The sequence below is a fragment of the Bufo gargarizans genome, chromosome 1 (assembly GCF_014858855.1).
Source record: "Bufo gargarizans isolate SCDJY-AF-19 chromosome 1, ASM1485885v1, whole genome shotgun sequence".
NCBI lineage: Eukaryota > Metazoa > Chordata > Amphibia > Anura > Bufonidae > Bufo > Bufo gargarizans.
In genome coordinates, this window is record NC_058080.1 from 508,998,764 (window position 1) to 509,013,835 (window position 15,072).

General features: G+C 43.8%; 1 protein-coding gene across 1 annotated transcript in view; it reads right to left on the reverse strand.

Annotated features, from left to right (window-relative positions):
* Positions 1 to 3,247: 3,247 nt before the first annotated feature.
* Positions 3,248 to 15,072, reverse strand: part of CABP7 (calcium binding protein 7) — a 93,031-nt gene continuing 81,206 nt past the window's right edge. The window contains exons 4-5 of the mRNA XM_044288531.1: positions 3,694 to 3,847; positions 3,248 to 3,375 (exon numbers count right to left, since the gene is read on the reverse strand). Coding sequence (XP_044144466.1) covers positions 3,248 to 3,375; positions 3,694 to 3,847 — 282 coding nt within the window. The remainder of the gene's footprint in view (positions 3,376 to 3,693; positions 3,848 to 15,072) is intronic.

The window sequence follows — 15,072 nt, forward strand, 5'->3', positions numbered from 1 at the left end:
GACTGACAGGGAAACTAGCACATGCACAGTCCATTCCCAGTGTAAAGCCTCATTCACACGTCAGTGTTCCACGCACAGACAGCACACGTACCCATTCATTTTAATGTGTGTTTGTGGATCTGTGTTTTTAGCACAGAAGCAAGCTCCATTTTGTCCGTGTTCATCACTCTTCTGTACGGATCCATCACTCCCATTATAGTCTATGGGTCTGTGAGAACCATAGATGCAACACGGATGACATCTGTGTTTCACGGATCATTAGGAAGACATGCTTTGAATTTTTTTTTTTTTAGCTGCACAGTGTCTGTGAAACACGGATGACACATGGACTACACATGGATCCTTTAGGCCTCATGCACATGACCGTTGTTTGGGTCCGCATCCGAGCCGCTATTTTGGCAGCCGCAAAAGATGTGGACAGCACTCCGTGTGCTGTCCGCAGCCGTTGCTCCGTTCCGCGGCCCCGCTAAAAAAAATATAACATGTCCTATTCTTGTCCGCGCTTTGCGGACAAGAATAGGCATTTATATTGCCAGCACCCGTTCCGCAAATTGCGGAAGGCAACACGGGTGGCTTCCATATTTTTGCGGATCCGCGGTTTGCGGACCACAAAAAAACGGCACGGTCGTGTGCATCTTCACTTTTTCACGAATTTAAGCACGGACACGTGAATGAGGCTTAACTGAAAGGAAGCCACTGAGGGACGGAATCCTACATCAGTAGCCATGTTCCTAGAAGAGTGCCTGCACGTACTGTAGGTCCGGGAACCTGCGTGTGAACATGAATTATTGGACATCAGTGCAATAGTTTAATAATACTATTACCAGCACATGTGCAGCTAGTAATATAAACTGACCAACCCCTTTAAGTCTCTGCTCTTTCTGTGTTCAGTTGCCCAAGTTGGCGGTCTTATAATTGATGGACTGCTATCTCTGTATACAGAGGGCTGACATAGGACATCAATATCAGACTTCTGGCACCCTGGCCGATCAGTTGCTGCTCCCACTTCAGAATTATTTGCACATTGTGTTGCTTGTAGAGGCAGCACATTGTGATTACAACTGCTCATCTTATTCAAGTAAATGAGACAAGCGTTTGTAGTTGCACTGTGTCACCGCTGTAGAGGTAATTTTGAAGTGGAAGGAGTGCTCGCACAAGTGTCGCTACCCCTTCAAACATCTGATTGGTGAGGGGTGCTGGGAGTTGGACCCCAACTGATCAGATATGGATGACAATATCAATATCTTTGACGGTGCAACACCATTAAGGGCTCTTTCACACTCGTGTTGTCCGGATCCGTCGTGTACTCCATTTGCCGGAAGTGCCCGCCGGATCCGTAACACCGCAAGTGAACTGAAAGCATTTGAAGACTGATCCGTCTTCAAAATGCGTTCAGTGTTACTATGGCAGCCAGGACGCTATTAAAGTCCTGGTTGCCATAGTAGTAGTGGGGGAGCAGTATACTTACCGCCCGTGCGGCTCCCGGGAAGCTCCAGAATGATGTCAGAGCGCCCCATGCGCATGGACGACGTGATCCATGCGTGTGGGGTGCCCTGACGTCACTCTGAAGCGCCCCGGGAGCCGCACGGACGGTAAGTATACTGCTCCCCACTACACTTTACCATGGCAAACAGGACTTTAGCGTCCTGGCAGCCATGGTAACCATTCAGAAAAAGCTAAACGTCGGATCCGGTAAAGCGCCGAAACGACGTTTAGCTTAAGGCCGGATCTGGATTAATGCCTTTCAATGGGCATTGAATCCCGATCCGGCCTTGCGGCAAGTCTTCAGGATTTTTGGCTGGAGCAAAAAGCGCAGCATGCTGCGGTATTTTCTCTGGCCAAAAAACGTTCCGGTCCGGAACTGAAGACATCCTGATGCATCCTGAACGGATTTCACTCCATTCAGAATGCATTAGGATAAAACTGATCAGGATTCTTCCGGCATAGAGCCCCGACGACGGAACCCTATGCCGGAAAAGAACAACGCAAGTGTGAAAGAGCCCTAAGTGTATAAATTCCAAGTTTTACTTTTCCCATAAAACTATCCATCAATCTGCTCAGCTCCTCCTGCTCTATAACATGCTGCCTGCAGATTGCGCCGTATTTCGTGATGACCGGTCCTCTCTAGGTGACTACATTGAAAAATACACTACATTTGTGTTCACACCAGTGGAGTAAGCAATTCAATTATATGGAGAAATAGCAGGGAACCTTACTTTTTAAATTCCTCTTGTAAATTAGTCCCTGGATGTAGCAGGTTTAACCCCTAATGTGATGAACGTAGAAGATGAGACCTTGTTTTAAAATAAATGATATTGCAATGTGGACAATGAAGTCAATAACCTAAATGCAAAGTGATAGAGAAAATGTAAACGCAGACCAAAATCAGAGATACAAAGTGCAAAGATAAAATATGTAAAGCAAAAAGGACAAAGGTAAAGGAGGTGTGCTAGTCAGGGAACAAAGCGAAAAGGACGAAAATCCACAGCAAACAGGAGATTGGTGAATATTCTCTACACAGGGACACTTTATCATGAGGACAGACATTCCTCCTGCTTTGAAAAATAACAATAGCAATTCTTTGCTCTGGAAGCGGCCAGCAGCTTATTGGTTTCCAATGTGATTGCAGCAAAGGGAATCAGGGCTTCATAGTAATCCCCCTGTGTCACAAGAGATAAAGTCCAAACAGGATATGGGGCAATTATACTTCAAGCAGATACTTCAATACAGAGACATATGGAAGGAAAACAGGGAGAGCTACATTTAACATCAACCCATTTGACAATTTAGGGGCTAAGGCGACTGATACTGGGTGAAGGGAAGACAAATTAACCTTCCTGCTGCCCTTCTCCTTGCAGTGTAGAAACAATTACACATTAGCAGGAGCTCATTAACCCTACAGACCCTGTGCCCAGTAACCAAAGAGTTAACCCTTTAGCAACCCAAAGTGTTATTGCTCATAAATATAGAGTTATATATCCGTATACATATATACACCTATTATATATAGAGTCCCTTCGTGTCACAGATTTTGAAAGCACAGATGGTCACCTGACAATTTAAATGCCCATGCATTTTCCATGCAAATCTTCCCATGCACATTCAGACACTGGAGGGTGAAGTCCCATATTTTTCAAGGTCTTAGGGAGTTCCTCTTCTGTACATCGCAGTCCATTAACATGTGGGGAATAGACAGGAGGAGCTCCTGAAAGTACATCTGAGTTCATGACTTGACATCCCCACGTGATCACTTCATGCCACTCCGCAGAACCTGATTTGCAGCTATTAGCATTACACTAATGATGAAAGCAATGGCAAAGGCGCAGATCAGACTCTTTCGGACACAGGTCTGGCGGATTTGTTGATTTGTGGAAGCTGAAACAAAGAAGGGATAGTGAAATCAATGATGAGACCTTATGTTTGGTCTGCTCTAGAGTAGACCATCTTGAAACTTAGCACTTATGCAACGTCGCATTTCTGCTGAGAGTGACACCCCATAGAAATATGATTCTACGTCTCCAAAGTTCAGTCCAGTTGGTCTAAGCTTTGAAGGATCTAGCTGAGGGTTCGCTTAGCCATGGATAGGATTGTTACATTAAACTATTATTATTTTGTGTTTTGTGATGCCACAAAAGTGCCTTATATAACTATGGCCCCAATTAAAATTTCTGACCACAGATAAAAAATACTTACCCTCCATATCTACAGGACAATCCCCTTTAGTTCCGAGATTTCCAGCCTCTTCAGTCAAGATAATATTTTCAATGTCACGCATGGACAGGTGCTCACAAAAAGTGTCATATAATAATCTCTTCAGTTCCTCAACAGACAATGACTGCATGTCACACTGCAAAAACATATATAGTATGTAGAGTTCTTACTGAAAATCAGTGAGAGACGTGTAAAATAAGCAATTTGTTAGCTAAAAATAAGCTATCGTCAAACAAAGAGAGCTACGCCTATTTTGACTATGACGTTTATACTCTTAAAGGGCTTCTGTCAGCAGATTTGTACCTATGACACTGGCTGAGCAGTTACATGTGCACTTGGCAGCTGAAGACATCTGTGTTCGTCCCATATTCAAATAAAGTTTTAATACGTGCAACTGAATCTCTATGAGCAACAAGGGCGTTGCCGTTACACTTAGAGGCTCAGCTCTCTCTGCAACTGCCTCACCCTCTGTACTTTGATTGACAGGGCCAGGCAATGGTGATGTGATCCTGCCTGGCCCTGACTTCTCCTAAAGTCAATCAAAGTGCAAAGCGCACCGCAGTTGCAGAGAGAGTAGAGCCTCTAGGTGTAATGGCAATGCCCCCGTTGCTCCTAGAGGCTAATTTGCATATATTAAACATCATTGTTCTCAGCAATGCGGGCACATACAGTAAGAACATGGGACCAACACAGATGCCTCCAGCTGCCAAGCGCACATATGTAACAGGGCAGCCAGTTTCATAGGTAGAAATCTGCTGACAGATGCCCTTTAATGGCTAAAAGTAGGATGAAACGGCTTCCATTTGAAGGATTTGACCATTTTAATCACGTTTTTTTCTAACAGGCATAAAAATTCAAGTATACAGTCATGGAATCCTGTAGAATAGGTAATGCTGTAGAGTTTGAGCTTGAGATCATGGCATATGTAATGCCAGATATGGGTGAAGATGGGATATGTAATGCTAGATATGAGTTCAAGTGATAAAAAGCTAGCCACCATTGGACAGTGAAGGTAGTAAAAATGTGTTTTCTGGAGTGATGAGCCATATTTCACCTTCAGTTTATCTGATGGATGAATGTGGATTTGGTGGATGACACGAGGACACTTCCTGCCAAATTACTTAGTGCTAAACATAATGATCCATGGAGCAGTATCCATAATCGGGGACTGATTTTTTTGTTTTGTTTGGACCTTTTAGTTTACAAGAAGTGAAACCTTAATGCTGCAGCATAAAATGATATCAGAAAACTATGTGCCTCCATATTTGTGACCAGGTTTGGTGGTTAGAGAACATGGTTGGTCTGTCCTGACTTGAATTGCACTAGCCTAATATTAGTTGTTATGATCCAGTTCTTAAATGTACTAAAACCTAGTTATAAGACTTTTTAGGAATGTTGTATATAAGGGTTCACACTCTACCTGAACCCTGTATCTAAGATACCAACATCCAGTGAATAGGGACATCCGTATAGAGGTGACCACCCCGTCAGGCAGGGGAAACACAAGGGGCATGTAATGACTTACCAATCTCCAATGACTATATCTAACTCTGCTACTTCACAGCTACTACCTTAAAGGGACTCTGTCACCAGTTTCTAACCCCCACTTTTAAAACTATTGTTCTGTCCATGGAGCCCTTGTGATTACTCAGGTGTTGTTATAAGCTAAATCTGCAGGCTCGTTTTGATAAAAAAAACCTTTTATCTAACCTGTCAGTCATGTAGTTAAGGTGCCCAGGGCGTTTCTCATGGTCTGAAGATGCCGCCCGCCGCCGCCGCCGTTGGTGCCCAGCTCCTCCTCTGCTCTGGTCAGCGCCGCCTGAATATCAAGAAATACGCCTCCGGCTCTTCCTCAGTCCCCCCTCCTTCTTTTCTAAGATCCCGCGCGTGCGCACAGGCCTGTGCCTGATGCGCCCGTGCGGACTTTTCGATTCAGCCTCATTGAGCGAAGTGCGCATGCGCACTTCGCTCAACCTCCCGATAACGCGAAAACACTGCCGCACGCGCGGGATCTTAGAAAAGAAGGAGGGGGGAGTGAGGGAGAGCCGGAGGCGTATCTTATGATTTTCAGGCGGCGCTGACGAGAGCAGAGGAGGAGCTGGGCACCAACGGCGGCGGCGGGCGGCATCTTCAGACCATGAGAAACGCCCTGGGCACCTTATCTACATGACTGACAGGTTAGATAAAAGGTTTTTTTATCAAAACGAGACGGCGAATTTATGTTATAACAACACCTTAGTAATCACAAGGGCTCCATGGACAGAACAATAGTTTTAAAAGTGGGGGTTAGAAACTGGTGACAGAGTCCCTTTAAGGAAAATGCATAATCAGAAAATGACCTGTTGTTTAAATTGCATTTTTATGTTAAAAAAATGTAGATTTTTTATTTATTTTTTCTATGTTACTATATTTAAAAAAAAATCCTGGGCAGAAGGTATGCAAATTAGCCCTTAACAAGCTCTGCCTCTAATGTCACCAGATGTAAGGCAGCTATCCTATAAGTCAATGTTCGACCCCTAAAATAGGCCTTGAGGCATGATTCAGATAATAATTAAGACAGCACCTCATCTGCAGGCATCTACTTCAGGGTGACTGACCCTCATAAGTGCAGAATAGAGAGTACTGGATTTATGGTGTGAGAGGCCTAGGTCAGGATTTGGGGAACACAATATATGCTTATAGAGAGCACCTAAAATTGTGCAGTCTTTGCACTGGCCACCAGGCTCAAAATATGTTAAGACTTCCGTTTTTTTTAGAGCAGCGACGTGGGACATAGACACAATTGACAAGAGGGGACCCCGTTGAGTTCTATGAGACATTTTTTTCTAGGCATACACTGTGACCAGTGCAGAGGTCAGGAGGGAGTAGATAAGCTGTGATATCACCTATCATTGTAAATGGTTGATCCTGTGTTGTCATATAGAGGTGATACTTGTCATTGTAATTCTGTCTGTGATGATGGCTTCTGAAAAGTTACCTTTACAGAACAGGAAATCAAGACCTACTAATAGATCTAGTGGCCAGTGCAAAAATTGTAGGATTAGGCTACTTTCACACCTGCGTTCAGGTGTCCGCTCGTGAGCTCCGTTTGAAGGGGCTCACAAGCGGCCCTGAACGCAGCCGTCTGGCCCTAATGCATTCTCAGTGGAGGCAGATCCACTGAGAATGCATCCGCCTGCCAGCGCTCAGCCTCCGCTCAGTGAGCGGACACCTGAACGCTGCAAGCAGCGTTCGGGTGTCCGCCTGGCCGTGCGGAGGCGAGCGGATCCATCCCCATTGACTTCCATTATAAGTCGGAACGGCTCCGCTCGCCTCTGCACGGCCAGGCTTGAAGATGACACCATATGGCTCAATCTTCAAGCGGATCCGTCCCCCATTGACTTTCAATGTAAAGTCTGAACGGATCCGCTCAGGCTACTTTCACACTTAGAAAAATTTTCTATGTTATAATGCAGACGGATCCGTTCTGAACAGAGCCACCGTCTGCATTAATATGAGCGGATCCGTTCAGAACGGATCCGATCGAACGCTAGTGTGAAAGTAGCCTTATATACATTTTTTTAAATACAGATCGTAACATGAAAAAAAAAAAGAAAGAAAAAAGCTCACTTAGACTTCTAAAAAATGTTTAACATAAAAATGTGATTTAAACAGTATTTTCTGATTACTCATTCCCTTTAGTACTGGGATCAGCAGCCAAAATGAATCATCGTTGTGAATAACCCTCTACTGACTATAATTGGCTTTAAAATCCACAGCTATATGGTATTTGATATTGGCCTCTTGAATACATCTCTGCTACTACAATAGATGCTCTTTTGGTTTTAACATCTATTAATGGTTATATTTTAAATGGGGCCCTTTTTGGCAGTGATATTGTTGACCTAGTTACTGATAGTAAATTTAAATAGATGTTTTCATGTATTGAATATGCATGCAACCTTACTGGTGACCAGTAGATATTGCTGCAGGACCATAATATAAAAGTAGCTGAAAACAGGAAATGTGTGAGTGTGTGGTCTGGACCACTTTGACTGCCCTGGATGCCTGTGAGCTTGGGGGAACAGAATTGTTCCTGAAGGAGCACATGTGAGCAGAGAAGCATCCAGCCACAGGGACAAGGGTACCAGGTGTATAGACCAGATGATATCATGGCAAGGACAGAGACTGTGGATGAATGGAATTGCTTAAGTCCCAAGAGCACTGTGTAAGAGACTGTAGCTATTAGTGGCCAGCATACAGTATGAAGACTGCTTAAACCTGTTACCACTCCTGAAATGACTGCTTTAGTAAACTTATGTATTTTACATGAAATATCAGTTCTAGAGAATCTATTTTGATGACTATGTTGTGCCACACTAGGCACTAAAGCCATTCGATTCAGCATCAGTCCCTGTACTTCTCTCATTATCAGCTGTTCCGCACATCAACCACTACAGTTCCTATTAGAATTTTATAGGCAAATGTACAGGTGGGTGTTACCAGTTGGGAGTGTGCCCCTGCACAGTCTAACACTGTACAGTCAGTGCTAGCAGAGACAGACTGTGTAGGGACACACCTCATGGAAAAAGGGAATGGCAATTTATACATAAACATGTAATAAGAATACTAGAGAAAGCATGCAACATACAGTTACAAGAAAATATGTTCCAGGATTCTTACTACTAAAATTAACAAGTCAGGAGAGGTGACAGGTCCTCTTTAAATCCTTATCTTATATGCAAGTGTATGCTGTGCCTCCAGTGTGAATTTGGTTGGGCTTGTTTCGGCAGACAATGCCGGGAATCGTCTGGACACAAACCGCAGCATCCAATGGGGCCGGCAGGAATTCGGTCGGCATCCTGCAGCGCTGCATCCTGAAAATTACGGCAGGCTGTTCTTTGCCAGAACAGCCTGATGGAATTCACATCGCAGGTGTGAAAATAGCCTTACTGTATGTTAATTCGGCGGATTCTGCCTCCCTCCCCTATTGCACTAAATAGCTGGTCTTCATTGTTAATAGTTACACGGTATCGACGGCCATTAACAATGAAGACAAGCTATACCAGTGATGGTGAACCTTTTACAGACCGAGTGCCCAAACTGCAGTCCAAAACATTACTTATTTATCGCAAAGTGCCTGCATGGCAATTTAACCTGACTACCAATACAGTATATCTTCCAAGTACTTTTTCCTTTAGCTATAATAGCCTGCCTACATTCAATGCGCTGCTTGGTCTGTTCATAGTGCGCCCTGTGCTGATGCATGGCAGGAAAAGACATATTGGTACACCATAGACTTTTTCCAGGGCGCGGGTGCCCACAGAGAGGGCTCTGATTGTGCCTCTGACACCCGTGCCATAGGTTCGCCACCACTGAGCTATACAATGCAGTCTTCATTAGTTAAATAATACAGTCAGGTCCATAAATATTGGGACATGGATATAATTCTAACATTTTTGGCGCTATACACCACCACAATGGATTTGAAATGAAATGAAAAATATGTGCTTTACTTGCAGACTGTCAGCTTTAATTTGAGGGTATTTACATCCGAATCAGGTGAACAGTGTAGGAATTACAACAGTTTGCATATGTGCCTCCCACTTGTTAAGGGACCACAAGTAATGGGACAGAATAATAATCATAAATCAAACTTTCACTTTTTAATACTTGGTTGCAAATCCTTTGCAGTCAATTACAGCCTGAAGTCTGGAACGCATAGACCTCACCAGACGCTGGGTTCCATCCCTGGTGATGCTCTGCCAGGCCTCTGCTGCACCTGTCTTCAGTTCCTGCTTGGTCTTGGGGCATTTTCCCTTCAGTTTTGTCTTCAGCAAGTGAAATGCATGCTCAATCAGATTCAGGTCCGGTGATTGACTTGGCCATTGCAGAACATTCCACTTCTTTCCCTTAAAAAACTCTTTGGTTGCTTTTGCAGTATGCTTTGGGTCATTGTCCATCTGCACTGTGAAGCGCCGTCCAATCATCAATAAATACAACAGAAGCAGTTCCATTGGCAGCCATACATGCCCAGCCATGACACTACCACCACCATGCTTCACTGATGACGTGGTATGCTTAGGATCATGAGCAGTTCCTTTCCTTCTCCATACTCTTCTCTTCCCATCACTCTGGTACAAGTTGATCTTGGTCTCATCTGTCCATAGGATGTTGTTCCAGAACTGTGAAGCCTTTTTTAGATGTCGTTTGGCAAACTCTAATCTGGCCTTCCTGTTTTTGAGGCTCACCAATGGTTAACATCTTGTGGTGAACCCTCTGTATTCACTCTGGTGAAGTCTTCTCCTGATTGTTGACTTTGACACACATACACCTACCTTCTGGAGAGTGTCCTTGAGCTGGCCAACTGTTGTGAAGGGTGTTTTCTTCACCAGGGAAAGAATTCTTTGCTCATCCACCACAGTTGTTTTCTGTGGTCTTCCGGGTCTTTTGGTGTTGCTGAGCTCACCGGTGGTACATTCCTTCTTTTAAGAATGTTCCAAACAGTTGTTTTGGCCAGACCTAATGTTTTTGCTATCTCTCTGATTGGTTTGTTGTGTTTTTTCAGCCTAACGATGGCTTGCTTCACTGATGGTGACAGCTCTTTGGATCTCATCTTTAGAGTTGACATCAACAGATTCCAAATGCAAGTAGCAGACTTGAAATGAACTCTGGATCTTTTATCTGCTCATTGTAATTGGGATAATGAGGGAATAACACACACCTGGCCATGGAATAGCTGAGAAGACATTTGTCCCATTACTTTTGGTCCCTTAACAAGTGGGAGGCACAGATGCAAACTGTTGTAATTCCTGCACCGTTCACGTGATTTGGATGCAAATACCCTCAAATTAAAGCTGACAGTCTGCAGTTAAAGTACATCTTGTTCATTTCATTTCAAATCCATTGTGGTGGTGTATAGAGCCAAAAATGTTACAATTGTGTCAATGTACCAATATTTATGGATCTGCCTGTAGGTAGCTGCAGCTTAATTGGCCGTGCAGTTCTTGGGGTACCGTCTGGTCATACCCTTATTGTTACCTATGCACCTGCACCTTACAACAGGCCTATTGGGGCAGTGCACAACATAGGTATTTTCTCTTTTGTATTCAAACCCAATGTCAGGCACCATCTTTTCAGGCCCTGTGCTAGTAGAAAGTCTATAAGTTTTGCCAGGAGTGTTTCTTTAACATAGCTGAGTGCAGGGGATATATGGAGCAGGCTTATGAGCTAATGAATGGAATTTAAAAAAAGTTATGGCTTTTGAAAAACAGGGGTAAAAAAAAATAAATGCAAAAATGAAAACTGGCCTGGTCTTAAGGGGTTACAGGTTTTATTTTCTTCAGACAAACCTTTTCTGCTTTGCCCTCAGCTTGGCTCTGGAGCTGGGATCAAGGTAAATCAATGGATTCTTATTGATTTCAATGGACACCATGTAATGGTTCATTTTCAAACAAGTAATCGCTAAAGTTCCTAGCAGTTGACGTCCCTAAGATCGACTTGTTGCCAAGTAACCTGTAGTATAAAAAGTGATTGTCCAAAACAGAAATTTACATCACAAAGAAGGTCCGTTTGTGGAGGCATTCTTCATCTATGTTAGGCTACTTTCACACTAGCGTTCATAGGTCCGTTCGTGAGCTCCGTTTGAAGGGGCTCACGAGCGGACCCGAACGCCTCCGTCCAGCCCTGATGCAGTCTGAATGGAGCGGATCCGCTCAGACCTCATCAGTCTGGCGGCGTTCAGCCTCCGCTCCGCTCGCCTCCGCACGGACAGGCGGACAGCTGAACGCTGCTTGCAGCGTTCAGCTGTCCGCCTGGCCATGCGGAGGCGAGCGGATCCGTTCAGACTTACAATGTAAGTCAATGGGAACGGATCCGCTTTAAGATGTCACCATATGGCTCAATCTTCAAGCGGATCCGTCCCCCATTGACTTTACATTGAAAGTCTGAACGGATCCGCTCAGGCTACTTTCACACTTAGAATTTTTTCTAAGTTATTAATGCAGACGGATCCGTACTGAACGGAGCCTCCGTCTGCATTAAAATGATCGGATCCGTTCAGAACGGATCCGATCGAACGCTAGTGTGAAAGTAGCCTTATTTCTTTAAATCAGCTTTGTCAAAAACTATGGAAGTTGTGAATGTTCAGTAGTTAATGGAAGGCAGTGATTCTCATAGCATTATTTCTCTAGGTAATGCTTCCAACAGATAGTGTAATTACCCCATGGGCTCAACCACACATATTGTTGATGGCTACATCTACAGTTGGCTGATACTCAGAGCAAGCCCCTGTAATCCACTGAGTTGATGTGGAAGATAAATTAGCCCTTATTTATTGTATGTATTTATTTCCATTCTAGTATTATTTCACCCCAACTCTGAATTGCTTCTATACAATCTGAATTTCTAAAAATTTAGAATCCTCTGATATGGGCAGTTCTTTTTTATTGATGAGTGAACATGTACTGGACAGTGGGTATGGACCCACCGGTAACCGGTTTGATTTTAAAGGGAGCCTGTCATGTGGATATTGATTATAATCTAACTAATTATATACAATCATTAACTACTAAAAAGTACCTTAGATGTATTCACTAACTGGTGTGACAGATGTTTACCTCATAATATACACATAAAGATGCCGCATGCTAATGAGCTGATTTGAGTCCAGCGTGATGTCATTGAGTCCAGCGTATATTTAATTCAGAGATATAGCCACTCCCCTGCCCACCTGCTGCTGATTCATATGGAAAAAAAACTGTCATACAGCAGTAGGTGGGCGGGGAGAGTCAGGAGCTCATGAATATTCAGAACTCATCATTATCAGCTGGAGCTATCAATACAAGATGTTGGCAGATTGACTGGGTCAATTAAAGAAAGTGACCCAGCATTTTGCTAAGACATACAATCACTTATTTATGTTGCCCTTAGTTAGGACACCATAAAACTGGTGACAGGTTCCCTTTAAGCTATTCCTACAGGCATTGTCCTGGTGGTCTTCTTGTTTTTCACCCTTTAACCACTACACAGGGATCTGGTCTTTGCTGCAGGCAAGCTATCAGGCTGCTACCTCTTGGAATAATCCCTGTGTTGTTGGCAGCTGAATCAGTCAGTGACACTGGTGCAAAGCACCAAGGGGATCAGGCAATACTTGTAGTCAATGAACAGGCAGAGGTCAGTGCAGGCAGAGTTCATTCGATTCTGTGAAACAAATGTTAGGTCAGAGCAGGCAGCAAAAGTTCAGTACAATAGACAGGCTAGGGTCAGGACAGGCAGCGGAGTATAAACAGGTCTGCAACAGGCAGACGGTCAGAGTAGCATGCCTTTACTGGTCAGACTAGCAAGCCAGGAACCTAAGCTCATGCAATCTCCCCTAGGGAAGAGTACATTAAAGGGTTTTCCTGGTTATCCTCTGGATAGGTCATCAGTACCGACACCCATGTCCCCTGCCAATCAGCTTTTTAAGAAGCCACTAGCACTTGCAGTAGTGCAGTGGCCTTCTCTCACCAAACCAAGCACAGCGCCGTACATTGTATAGGGGCTGTGTTTGGTATTGCAGCTCAGCCGCATTAACTTCAATGGAGCTGAGCTGTGCCTAGGCCTTATGACCACTGAACGTAACGTCACATGGCTTTGGGAAAGCTGTGAGACCACCGATCAGATACTGGATAGGTCATCAGTGTAAAACTCCCGGAAATCCCATTTAACTATCCAGAAGTTACCCGTGATAGGACAGGGAAGACTAAGGGGATGCTGGCCCTTTAGGAGAGCGCTGTTTCCTCATTACTGAGGTCATTGCTTGTTTGCCCCTATAATAATAATAATAATTATTATTATTATTTATATAGCGCCACCATATTCCGCAGCTCTTTACAAATTCAGAGAGTTCATGTGCAAAATAAAAGACATCACAACATAACTAGCGAATATACAACTGAAACACTAAGAGCTTACAATTAGGGATGAGCGAATCGACTTCGAATGAAACATCCAAAGTCGATTCGCATACGACTTTGTTCTAATACTGTATGGAGCAGGAGCTCCGTACAGTATTAGAATGTATTGGCTCTGATGAGCCGAAGTTATTGCTTCACAAAGTTTCGCGAGACTTCGCACAATAACTTCATAAATTAATTTGTACTGTAAAAAAACATTTCCCGAACTCTGGTTCGGTTCCAAGGTACCACTTGGCAATAACTTCAGCTCATTAAAGCCAATACATTCTAATACTGTACAGAGCTCCTGCATTAGGATTAGAACAAAGTATTAGAACAAAGTTTTATGCGAATCGACTTTGGATGTTTCATCCGAAGTCGATTCGCTGATCCCTACTTACAATCTATGAATAACTGGGGGTGACCTTTATAGTATTTAATTGTAATATGTAGTAGTCAAGCCATTATTGTACTGAAAGCAGTGGTGAAGGCCAATCTGCTTTGGGTGTGGGACTGTTAGAAGATTGAGTTCAAGCCTGAGGAGTTGGTGAGGGAGGGGTTTACTCGGGGAACAGTAATTTTAGGAAGATTGATAATCCTGCCTGAAAAGATCAGTTTTTAAGGCACGTTTGAAGTTAGGAAAGTTATGAATTGACCTGATATTCCGAGGCAGAGCATTCCAGTGAGTAGGCTCGAGAAAAGTCTTGAAGATAAGACTGAGAGGTACAAATTATGGTGGATTTTAATCTTAGGTGGATTCTGGCGATATTCTTGAGGTGCAGACGACAAGAGCGTGCAAGTGATTGGATATGGGGAACAAATGAAAGATCTGAGTCAAACGTGGCCCCAAGACAGCGGGCGTGTTTCACAGGAGTTATGATAGTGCCACAGACCAAAACTGAAATATCAAGTTTAGGTGGGTAAGTAGATGGTAGATGGGGGAAAGACAAGAAGTTCCGTTTTTGAGAGGTTCAGTTTTAGATACAGAGAAGACATGATGTTAGAGACAGCTGCCAGACAATCACTGGTGTTTTGGAGTAAAGCAGGGATGATGTCAGGGGATGAAGTGTACAGTTGGGTATCGTCAACATAGAGATGATATGAAAGCCAAATCTACTGATAGTCTGTCCAATGGGGGCTGTGTAAAGGGAGAAGAGGACCTAGTAGTAGAGGACCTAGTACTGAACCCTGAGGAACACCAACATCAAGAGGAAGAGGAGAAGAATTAGAACCAGCGAATGATACACTAAAGGAGCAGCCAGAGAGATAGGAAGAGAACCAGGAGAGAGCAGTGTCCTACGGAATCAAACACTGCATAGAGATCCAGAAGAACCAGTAAAGAAAAATCACCATTTCTTTTTGCTGTCAGCAGATCGTTAGACACTTTAGCAAGGGCAGTTTCTTTAGAGTGGAGAGTGCGAAAGGCAGATTATAAGGGATCAAGGAG